General features: G+C 40.6%; 1 protein-coding gene across 4 annotated transcripts in view; it reads left to right on the top strand.

Annotated features, from left to right (window-relative positions):
* Window positions 1–12,425, top strand: part of PDE1C (phosphodiesterase 1C) — a 790,350-nt gene that overhangs the window by 269,111 nt on the left and 508,814 nt on the right. For all 4 annotated transcript variants that reach the window (XM_083188441.1, XM_083188444.1, XM_083188443.1 and 1 more), the window contains exon 2: window positions 2,348–2,398. In XM_083188441.1, coding sequence (XP_083044567.1) covers window positions 2,348–2,398 — 51 coding nt within the window. The remainder of the gene's footprint in view (window positions 1–2,347; window positions 2,399–12,425) is intronic.

The raw sequence follows: 12,425 nt of genomic DNA on the forward strand, positions 1-12,425 counted from the left end.
TTTGCAGGAGCTGCTGAGTGGGTAGGGCCGGCCCTGAGCTGCACAGTGTCCCCCACCCTCCTCTGCACCAGCGCAAAACCTTTAGTCCCCCTCATACGGTATGAGTCATACCCACACACCACTATCACTGCCCATCTTCCTGCTCTCCTGAACCGTAACTTCCGCCACTGGGGAGTCGCTGACGCTGTGTTGCCCACGTACCCCTATCATGCCTCATAGCCCAGCATCTTGCTTTCATGCACTCTAACTCGCACCCATTAGGAGGAGACACTGACTCAGGGCCACCGTCCTGTAGTCCTGTGCTGCCACACTGGACCCTCACCCACTGGCAGAAGCTGCACCCTCCTCTTTAGTCCCGCTTATGCCCCTATCATTACCTAGTCACCTGTTTTCCTGTGACGTGACCAATGTTCCCTCTAATTTTACAAAGGCTGCGTGCGGCAAAAGATTTTGGCGGTGCAACTTTGGAAGGAATTTAAAAATTTTGTGCGTCACTTATATATAACCGGAAAATGACATCCAGCATTTGTGTTAACTTTACTTCAAAATGATGTTAAACATTTAAACATTCAAAACACAGCACACAATGTAGTTAAGGGGTGAAACACACATTAATTAAGTCCACAACTGCAAAAAGGGACCACTGCTGCTTTGTGCGCTCTGTTGTAATGTCTGAGCGCACGCTCGTCGAGTTGTGTGTGCTCGCACAGCTTAGAGTGAACACTGGTCGTGACCTCTGCCAGTGGGGAGCCGCTGACTCAAAAACACCCTACTATACTATTGCACACACACACCTAAACAACACGCATGCACACCCCCCCCAACACCCACAAATGTCACTGTACCCTCCACACTATCAATGTACATCTTACTCTGTAACCGCTTTTTAATTAAACAAAACAATACACACCCCCTTACAAATCATATGCTCTCTATTTAACACATTTCACCTATAACTCAAGTTGCAATACAGGGCATCTTTCATACAATTCTAACCATATTTCATACAATGCAAAAGATCACAAATTAAGGGGGGCACCCGTAGGGCGCAATGAATCACCTAGTATTTATATAATTATACAGTGTGTCACTTTTGAATCACTGGACAGAGAGCTACGATAAACTCACATCCCGGAGATTGGAAAACAGTAGATTGATCACATCTGTGATCAGTTTATTCTACCTATGGACCCCTTTGCATGTTCTGTGTAGTAATGGCTTTCCACAAGTGCTATATTAGAGCTAATCAATTTACTCTTATACTGTATGGAAGATGCCTGTTTCCTGGTATGTAAATTGTGATGGATAAGGCATGTGAGGCACAAGCTCAGGGGCACAGCTTGTTCTGGGACGGCACAAAGCTGCTTTTTTTAGTACTGTCAGCATACCTCCCAACTTTTCTGCCCAGTAAGAAGGGACAGCCGTGCACGCCCGAAAATAGGGGGCGTGGCCTAAAATTGCATCATTCACATGAGGCCAACCCCTGTTTTTGTCACTCTGGGGGCCTGACCAGCTGCTCTGCTCCCGCTCTGCTGCGGGAATTAGAAGTTGTGCGCATGTGCACAGTGTCTATTCTCCGGATTACAGGGGGGACTCCAAACTGCCCCCCCCCCTGCCGTGGGACACTGCTGGCCCCGAGAGGGATGCAGGAACGTCCCCAAAAAACTTGATTTTTCCTGCGGTATGTGGGACAGTTGGGAAGTATGCTGTCAGTATGAAATTTACCAGTAACAACAAAATATTTCCACTTTACAGTACCATACCCTAGAAACAGATACGACATGCGGAGACTACCCCTATAAGTTGCACTAGTTCATAAATAAGTATACATAAAATAAAATGCTGTTCATAACTTTTTTATAACATGTTGAACATCATTATATGAAGGCTAAATTTGCCCCCTGCATATACACCAGGGGTGGGGAACCTTTTTTGTGCCAAGGGCCATTTGTATGGGGAAAAAATGCTTTGGGGGCCATATGTAAAAATGTAACTAACAAATTGTCCTGCTGCAGCCGACCCACGCACCGGTGGCTGCCGCTGAATAAAACTGACAGTCTCCGCTGCTGTTGATTAAGAGGAATCTCGCGAGAACTACCGACCTCTTGCGAGCATTCCCCTGTACTTGACTCCCGGCAAAGCCGCCAGGCGGGTGGGCGGGCCACTCAGACCGGCTACGGAGGCCGCATACAGCCCCCGGGCCTGAGGTTCCCCACCCCTGATATAGACAGTCAAAATAGATTTTAGCCTTTTAGAATTAACTATATTTTCTTTGCAGCATTACAGTATTTTGTTGGTTTACATACCTGTATAACGTACATTATATTTTTGCTTTCATTTTTTTTAGTTGCAAATGAAGCTGGTGACAAAAATGCACGACCGCTGGCAAGATTTTCAAGTAAGTTTAATAATATCTACAAATGTACTGTATAACTAACTTTTAAATTAGTTATTTCCTGAAAACAATATTGGTAATCCATTCAATAGTTTTTATATAATAGGGAATTTAAAAATATATATTTCTATATTGGTCTTATGCAGACTACCACATACTTGCCTACACTGACACACTCCTCTCCAGCAGGGGTGAATTTAGGGGTCAGGTCGCCCCTAGGCACTAAATATTCGGCTGCCCCCCCCGTACATACATATAATAATATATATATATATATATATATATATATATATATATATATATATATATATATATATATATAGTAACACGAATCAGGTGGCACTCGGAGGCTGATTCAATGAATTCAAGCGGTGTTTATTTAAAACGACCGTTAAATAAACACCGTTTCAATTCACTGAATCAGCCTCCGAGTGCCACCTGATTCGTGTTACTAATGTGCGGCACTCTTGTATCTTTTATCCTGAAGACAAATACACGCTATTTGAAACGTTGATCACAAAAAAACGTGTTACGGTGTGGTTGTTTATTGAATATTTAAGCCGTGAGTGCCGCACCTCCATCCCCCAGCCCCTATACGTATCCTCCTGTGAAGGCACCGGCTGCAGCCCCAAGCTGTTACATTGGAGTGCCAGACCTGCATCTACTATAGAATGCTTTTCTGTGAGAATTACTGTGCAGGGCCAATGTGGAGATTTAAATGTTCCACCTTACTTTAACCCCTGCCTATATTGCTGGAATGAGAGGCGTCACTCCAGGGCTTTAGAAAAAGACAATTCAGTTGTCCGCAGCCCGTCCTCAAAGCATCATAAAGCGGTCATAAAGCAGTACTTGTTATTTATTACTGCTTGGACACGCAGTGCCGGACCCTCGGGAGACTTTTATATATACATATATATATATATATATATATATATATATATATATATATATATATATATATATATAAGTCCACGATATGCCGGCACTCTCCAAATGTAGCCAATGTAGGGTGCCTTCCCGGTATGTGCATATAACAATTCCAAAGGGTGGGAGGCACTCAAATAAAGCAATCAGCCAAGTAGTAAAATAATGCTATGTATTGCGCACTAAGCGCTTTCGGGAATCACCCCGTCCTCAGGGCACAGAACACATAAGAGAGAAGCCTTGTGTGTTCTGTGCCCTGAGGACGGGGTGATTCCCGAAAGCGCTTGGTGCGCAATACATAGCATTATTTTACTACTTGGCTGATTGCTTTATTTGAGTGCCTCCCACCCTTTGGAATTGTTATATATATATATATATATATATATATATATCATACATACATACACCATACACACATCTTTATTGGCACTTACTGGCGTGGCCAGGCTGCACATCCCTAAGCCCTGCCCCACATATTCCTACCAATAAAATTGTCAATTGAGATATGTCCTCATATATCTAGCCTCAATATCCCAAGCAACATGAGATGTTTGTTGCAAGTGGGCCACTAACTCGGTGTAGAATATCAACTTTTTCTTTCAATCTGTATCTTATTTACACCACAGATGCAGCGAAATACAGTACTTCTAGTCTGTACCAGGGATACCGGTCTATGAATGTAAAGGGGATGCCCATAAAATGCTGGCCCCATGTACCAGCGCCGTCACCACCCCTATTCCTCCCTCCCGCTGTGAATGGCCTAGCGAGTGGGTAACTCATCCTGCCCATTTGCAGTCGGGGTGTGCACATGCACAGGGCAGGGGCTGAATTCCAATCACTACGAGTGATCCAGAAGCAGCCCCAAAGTCACAGATGAATTAGCAGCCGTTGAATTATAGCACTTCCTATACAGATACAGGCTCAGTGCATGTGGATGTTCAAGCATGTGATGTGCGGTGTGAAAGTGCACAACCATACAACTCGGGTCAAGCAACCAGGCAATTCGACCCGGATTATATGAAGGGTTAAACTTGGGTCGCCCTGTATAATGGGCGACCCGAGCTCTATGTGAATGCGCTGGACCTGGGTTGGTGCCTGATCGGACCCAGTATCATGAACTGAAAAGGTGTATAAGATGTTTGCGATCTGAAAGGTGTATAAGATGCACATTTGAGTGGAAGATAGGCAAAAAAGGTGCTCAGCACAAATTGAGCCATAAGTGAGCTGGCCAAATGAGAAGGGATGTTTGATGTGTATAAAGATGTAAATGTTTTGATTACAGTACATACTGCTGAAACTGAACTACTGTACATTATTATTTAGATCAAACTAAAATATTTACTAAACTACACAAATTGTTCATGTTTTTACTAAAATGTTGTTTTTACTACAATATTTTCTAAAACGCACATTTGTTCTGATCACATGCACTTTGCTCATGTGATAAGTTTGTGAACATTATATACATTATTTCATTTACCACCCCTTTTAGTTCCTCATTTAATTTATTACTTTCACTTACTGTACCTACCATATCAGATAGATCTGTCTAGATACAAACAGAGATCAATATCAATTTAAATTCCATTGTGGGACTTGTAGTCTGCTATAAAAAAATGTATACTTGCATTACATTTTATTGTTACTTTTTATATATAAAGTATAGTCATCCATTATATATATATATATATATATATATATATATATATATATATATATATATATAGTCCTTAAGGACTATAGGCTTAAGAGCGCCTGAGGCTGTGTCCTTCTTTCAAGTTCCTGAGTGCCGCCGGACATTGTCTATATATATATATAGCCCCAATATTCCAAATCGCGCTATAAACAAATTTACACATTTGATTGCTATTGGAATTCGGCAGCCTCACCACTATATTCCCTAAGGGATAGGGAACAAACCAAACACAATATTATACCCAATAGTGGTATGGCGCCTAAGATTACAGTATAAATATCCAAATACAATCTATATGATCCACATCCAATGAAGTAAAGAGGAGAAACCTTCCAACACTTTGTTTATTAATCTTCAGAGGATTATCAAGAGTAAAAGAGCAGAAAAGACCCAATGCGTTTCGTCTCACAGAGACTTCATCAGGGGAATACAACAATCTTTTAGTTATGGTTATGAAGTGTGAATAAAGTTGAACCCTATTTGGGTATGATGACATCTATTGATTCTTATAGGGGTGATGATTCCTTTGCCCCTATTAATTTAATTTTTACATTTCGTGTGATAAATTTGAATAAGATAAATACATAATAAAAAGCAGTGTGCTGCCTAAAGTATTAATTGATCAGGTATGTCGGTTGGCCTCCTCTATTAAAGGCTTAGGGGCAGATTTATTAAGCTTGGAGAAGAGATAAACTGGAGATAAAGCGGAGAAAAGGTAAAAGGAGATAACGCATCAGCCAATCAACTCCAAACTGTTTTTTTCAAACACAGCTGATTGGCTGGTGCTTTATCTCCTTTTACCTTTTCTCCGCTTTATCTCCAGTTTATCTCTTCTCCAAGCTTAATAAATCTGCCCCTCAATATCTGAACCTATGTTGTGGAAAAATGTTTGCCCATCCAGTAATAAGGGTAAAATGGTCTCCAATAATGCTTCTGGTTCCTGCTGGCCTTCTCTGGAGGAACCAGAAGCATTATTGGAGACCATTTTACCCTTATTACTGTATGGGCGGGATGCAGTTTAAATCCCGGCGGTCGGGATCCCGGCATTCAGAATCCCGATGCTGGAATCCCGACCGCCGAAATGCCGACACTTTCTCCCTCCGTGGGTGTCCACGACACCCCTGGATGGAGAATAAATTAGCGTGCCGAGCGTAGCGAGCCCGCAAGGGTGGGCGATCCACGTCCCCCCCTTGTCGGGATTTCTGCGGTCGGGATTCCGGTGTCGGGATTTTGAATGCCGGGATCCCGACCGCCGGGATTTCATACTGAATCCGTATTGGCAAACATTTTTCCACAACATAGGTTCAGATATTAGCCCTTAATAGAGGAGGCTAACCGGAATTCCTGATCAATTAATCCTAATAATCCTGATACATATGTTGGAGAAACTTCTCAAACCAAAACTTGGTGGGACATTAAAAGTCTAGATAATTATTTAACTTGTGCGAGGATCCCAAGGGGTCTTAAACTCAATAAATTGCACACCATAGGTTTGGATGATGAGAAGTTTATAAAGGATTGGTATCTGATCTTGGATGAATGTTCATTTTCTCTTATCAAATTATTAATAACGGAGAAAATGAAAAAACTTAGAGATAGGGAAAAACAACTTGATGAATTAAAACCAGATTTGGATCAAATTAAAGATAATGATGGATTTAAAAGGAAAAAGGAGGAACTAGATAAAAAAAAGTTTTAGGTATTGAAACCAAGGTTATTGAAACCAAACATAAAAAATACCAGAGAGATAAAATTAATTATGAAATGAATAAAGTGAGATCATGGCATATTGATAGTAAAAAAATAGAGTACAAGGATTTTTGGAGACCTGAGAACAGGGACCATGTATATGAACCAAGGAGGGTGTATACCCATAGACCTGCTCAACATCATGAGCGGAGAGAAGTAAATTATAAAAATAGGAGAACTCCGTCTTACCATAGAGGTCCGAGACAAAATACATATAGGACAAATAGACACTCAGAGAGAGAGAGATCATAATGGTTTTGCACATAAAAATCGGTATGAAAGACTAAATTCGATATCATGAGAGGCAGATTCTAATAATTTTTTAGGGCAAGGCCCTGCTCCTCAGGGCCACAAATTACATCTTCGCCCATCAGGTACCCCGATAAGTCTAAAAAGACGCAGAGGGGAAAGGTGTTTACATGTCTGAGCTGATATATCAGGCCCAGTTGTTATGTTCATATTTAAGTACTTTGTATTTCTAAGTGCTTAATTCTTGTAAAAAATTTATATATATATTTATTGGGGATGGCTTGAATTTGTTCTGCAACATCAATATACTTCAATTTATAGAAGCACATTTCCACTAGTGGTTATAGATTTCCAGAAGGTTAATTTGTCCTCTTGTTTGCATTATTCTCATAAACAGTCACTTTTTTATGGATTATAGCAACCTCAGAGTTTAATGGAATATCATTTTTACTTTGAGTCATATCAAAATACTACCACATGGTGGCAGCACAGACCATAGGTAAAAAAGAATTGCTTAATAACTTATACTCCAAAATGTATCTGGCTCAAAGGTCACAACATATAATAGTTATAAAAATACTATCTATCTATCTATCTATCTATCTATCTATCTATCTATCTATCTATCTATCTATCTATCTATCTAGCTGTCCTTGTCTCCATGTGTATTGTTTCCAGACTCTAACTATATTTTTTGATCTTAGGAAACACTCATAAACCGATATCACAAAATTGATAGTTGTGTGCCTAAAAAAATTATATTATGTAGACTGTATTCCCCCCCAATTTCTGATTGAGCTCTGGAGCTACTATTTAATTCCCTTATGCCCAGTTCGACAATGCCCTGTGCTGAACATCCTATGGCAGGGTTTTCATTAGTGATTTGTTAGTCAAAGTTGTCTAGCACTCAAGCTAATTGGCATTATTGGCAGGCATATGACACTGTATATCAATTGTTAACTGCTGTTCATTTGTTTTATGTAAGTGTTTATTAGTTGTTTGCCATGTAGAACACTTATTGGTACTTATGTAGTATCTGGGCTGCCGATTTTTTGATTGTATGCCTTAAGTTAAGGCATACAATCAGATGCGATGCGATGCGATATCGCATCGCATCGCATCCGATATCGGATGCGATGACCCGATTTTTCCATAGGAATCAATGTTAAAATGATTCCTATGGAAAAATGGGTCCTTTTCATACCCCTACTATCCAAGTGGGCATGGAGTTGGATATAAACCTGTGGCGAGCGTAGCGAGCCACCGAGCCCGAAGCGTGGCGAGCGAAGCGAGCCCCGCGAGGGGACGGTATTCGTCCCCTCGCGGGGCTCGCTTCGCTCGCCACGCTTCGGGCTCGGTGGCTCGCTACGCTCGCCACAGGTTTATATCCAACTCCATGCCCACTTGGATAGTAGGGGTATGAAAAGGACCCATTTTTCCCATTGAATTCCATGATAAAATGGACTCAGTCCATTTTAACATTGATTCCTATGGAAAAATCGGGTCATCGCATCGCATCGCATCGCATCGAATCGCATGGTCGCATGCGATGCGATGCGATCTCCCGATCCGACCCGATTTAGAAATCGGCAGCCCAGATACTACATAAGTACCCACTTATTTTACTAATTAAATCATTTAAGATTGTGTGTAGACATAGCCATTGATAAAGGGCCTAAATCAGGGGTAGGCAAGTAATTTCTTACGGAGTCCGTATATTTCAAAGTATTTTAATCAAGGTCCAGAAAATCATATATATATATATATATATATATATATATATATATATATATATATATACATACAGAATACCAAATGCGCAAACCGTCTTAAATATCAATAGCTCCGTCCAGAATTGTAGAGATATTGGTGCTGCTCGACTTCACAGGAGACTTGCTCTAGCCTCCAACAGTACAGGCATGCAAAAGAAAGAAGAAGGAGCGCACCAAGTAAATATAAATGTCAATTTATACTGAGTAGAAAATACGCAGCTCACATACATATTAGAATCTTGAAATCAGCATATCACCGAGATATAGGCTTAGGATCAAGTCAGCAGTTCTCGCGGCTCAACAGAGGTAGATAATGGAGCTTCTCAGGCGAAACCTTTCAGCGGTATAGCGACCGCGGCTGCAGGATCAACAGGAGCCCAAGACGGAGATGTGTACAGCAATCAGCAAGGTCGGGAAGACACGCCCCAACGCGTTTCGTCACGGATGACTTCGTCAGGAGGCGTGTCAGGTGGTAAGTATCGTAGGTTTATATAACGCACACTTGCCTCAATCAGCCGTTTGCAATTACGGCCCTGATTATTAACAAAATACATGTGGGATAGCCCTTAACAAATTCAGACCATTGGGAAAAAGACCTCAATGATCGAAATTACATCAGTAAACACTTACATCTACAAATAGAATTTATTTGACACATCGCTAGAGAAAACATTAATAACACTAAAAGAATTACACATATAAATATATATGACAGTCTAAAAAATCTGGAAATACAGATATAATACATCTAATACTTTATTAAAAATATTTAGCATGAGTAACTAAAAAAGGGGGATATAAAGGAAGAGAAAGAGAAACAATAATTAATATACAATATATATATACATATATAAATATAAATATATATAAAATATAAATATCAATGGAGAATATGTGTACATCTTTGGAAATATTAAATATCCGCATAAATAAATATAAAAAAAAAAAAAAAAAAAACGGAAATCCAAAGATAAATGCAAAAAAAGGAGAGAGCGAAAAGTAAACCAAATATCAATAATAATTAGAAATAATAAAAAATAAAAAATAAGAAATAATGAACAGTAAAGGTGTCGGCATCAATCTGCCCAGTGTCGAGCATGGGTCAACATTAAACATTAAATAGTATGACGAAGGAGTGTTAGGTATGGGCTGACTGTTGGTTGACGTTGTAGCTTGAGGTAACACTCCTTCGTCATACCATTTAATGTTGACCCATGCTCGACACTGGGCAGATTGATGCCGACACCTTTACTGTTCATTATTTCTTATTTTTTATTTTTTATTATTTCTAATTATTATTGATATTTGGTTTACTTTTCGCTCTCTCCTTTTTTTGCATTTATCTTTGGATTTCCGTTTTTTTTTTTTTTTTTATATTTATTTATGCGGATATTTAATATTTCCAAAGATGTACACATATTCTCCATTGATATTTATATTTTATATATATTTATATTTATATATGTATATATATATTGTATATTAATTATTGTTTCTCTTTCTCTTCCTTTATATCCCCCTTTTTTAGTTACTCATGCTAAATATTTTTAATAAAGTATTAGATGTATTATATCTGTATTTCCAGATTTTTTAGACTGTCATATATATTTATATGTGTAATTCTTTTAGTGTTATTAATGTTTTCTCTAGCGATGTGTCAAATAAATTCTATTTGTAGATGTAAGTGTTTACTGATGTAATTTCGATCATTGAGGTCTTTTTCCCAATGGTCTGAATTTGTTAAGGGCTATCCCACATGTATTTTGTTAATAATCAGGGCCGTAATTGCAAACGGCTGATTGAGGCAAGTGTGCGTTATATAAACCTACGATACTTACCACCTGACACGCCTCCTGACGAAGTCATCCGTGACGAAACGCGTTGGGGCGTGTCTTCCCGACCTTGCTGATTGCTGTACACATCTCCGTCTTGGGCTCCTGTTGATCCTGCAGCCGCGGTCGCTATACCGCTGAAAGGTTTCGCCTGAGAAGCTCCATTATCTACCTCTGTTGAGCCGCGAGAACTGCTGACTTGATCCTAAGCCTATATCTCGGTGATATGCTGATTTCAAGATTCTAATATGTATGTGAGCTGCGTATTTTCTACTCAGTAAAAATTGACATTTATATTTACTTGGTGCGCTCCTTCTTCTTTCTTTTGCATATATATATATATATATAAATATATATATATATATATAATATACATATGATTTTCTGGACCTTGATTAAAATACTTTAAAATATTGGTACTTTGTAGTTTCACGGCACCAGCTACTTCCGGGTTCCTTGCTCGCCACATACTATGTTAAAAAAAGTAACTTAACTCCATGCCTACATGGATAGTTCATACCTCCACTATCCATGTTGGCATGGAGTTGATTTTAAATAGCGTGGTGAGCGTAGCGAGCCACCGAGCCCGCAGCGTGGACGAGCGAAGCGATCCCCGCAAGGGGACTCAGACGCATGCTGGCACCGTGAAACTACACAAGTACCGAAATACTCAGTACAATATATATATATATATATATAGTGCTGAGTACTACTTTGAAGAAACCCTCCTCCCCATTCCCCACCCACTGCTGCGAAGCTATTAAAAAAAACAATACTCCCATGATGAGTCCTATATTTAATCTTACAGGGGGCTTTCATCATCGTCGCTGCTCCCTGCTGCCGCGGCTGCTCCCGTCGGGTCCTCATGCCACCACTGCTCCCACTGGGCCTTCCTCCTGTCTTCTCCCAGCGATTCGGCAGCCTCAGCATATGGCGCCGACTGATCTGCACGCGGGTGCGCTGTGACATCACCCGCCCACCAGCCGCAATGCATCCCTAGGACCGCTGCAGGCGGATAGAAAAGCGGACCGTTTAAACTCCTAAAACTAGCAGCGCGAGTTTAGACAGTCCGCTTTTCTATCCTCTGCGGTCCGGAGGTGGACCGCGGTCCGCCAGTTGCCAGTCCCTGGCCTAAATCATCATGGTTAGCAGATTACCGAAAATCGCTAATCAGGAAAAATGTGGACACAGTCTAGGGACATTGACTCATCTTTGCAGGGGCCAGCAACTGAGTGCTGCTGGGGTGCGGTCAGGCATGCCCGGACTGTTTGCAGGGAATCACATGCACAAAACTTGTCTGCCTGGCAACTTGCTTTGCAGCTAGGCTGTGCAGCCAGGTTGCTACCCTTAATGTGCGACATAGCAAAGCTCTCACAAAATCTTGAAGTTGCATTGTGGGACCCGGCGTGTGGGGTGGCCTGCCCTGTGCTGTGTGGACCCCGCAAATTACCCCCGGTAGTTGTAGATTTGAATAAAGTACAGAACACATGCACTTCACACTTTTCCTCTATCTGACATTCCTATTAAAATCTTCTTACACTGCAGATAAACATTTAAAACATTTGCAGTATTATACTTTAGAAACACAGATTATGTAGTTCATGGACTTTCTAAATGTGATAGTGGAGGAATAAAAAAAATCACCTGAAATCAGAAGACATAGGGTAGGATACTCTAATGTCCTCCGCCACACATCGCCGGCATTCGCATTGTTAATAATCGCATATGCACTAACATATTCGATTATTGATGCAAAGGACAGCTCTTGTGTTAAGAGCTGTCCTTTGCATTGTGGCCGACGATGTGCA

The sequence above is a fragment of the Crinia signifera genome, chromosome 5 (assembly GCF_055691185.1).
Source record: "Crinia signifera chromosome 5, ASM5569118v1, whole genome shotgun sequence".
Classification (NCBI taxonomy): domain Eukaryota; kingdom Metazoa; phylum Chordata; class Amphibia; order Anura; family Myobatrachidae; genus Crinia; species Crinia signifera.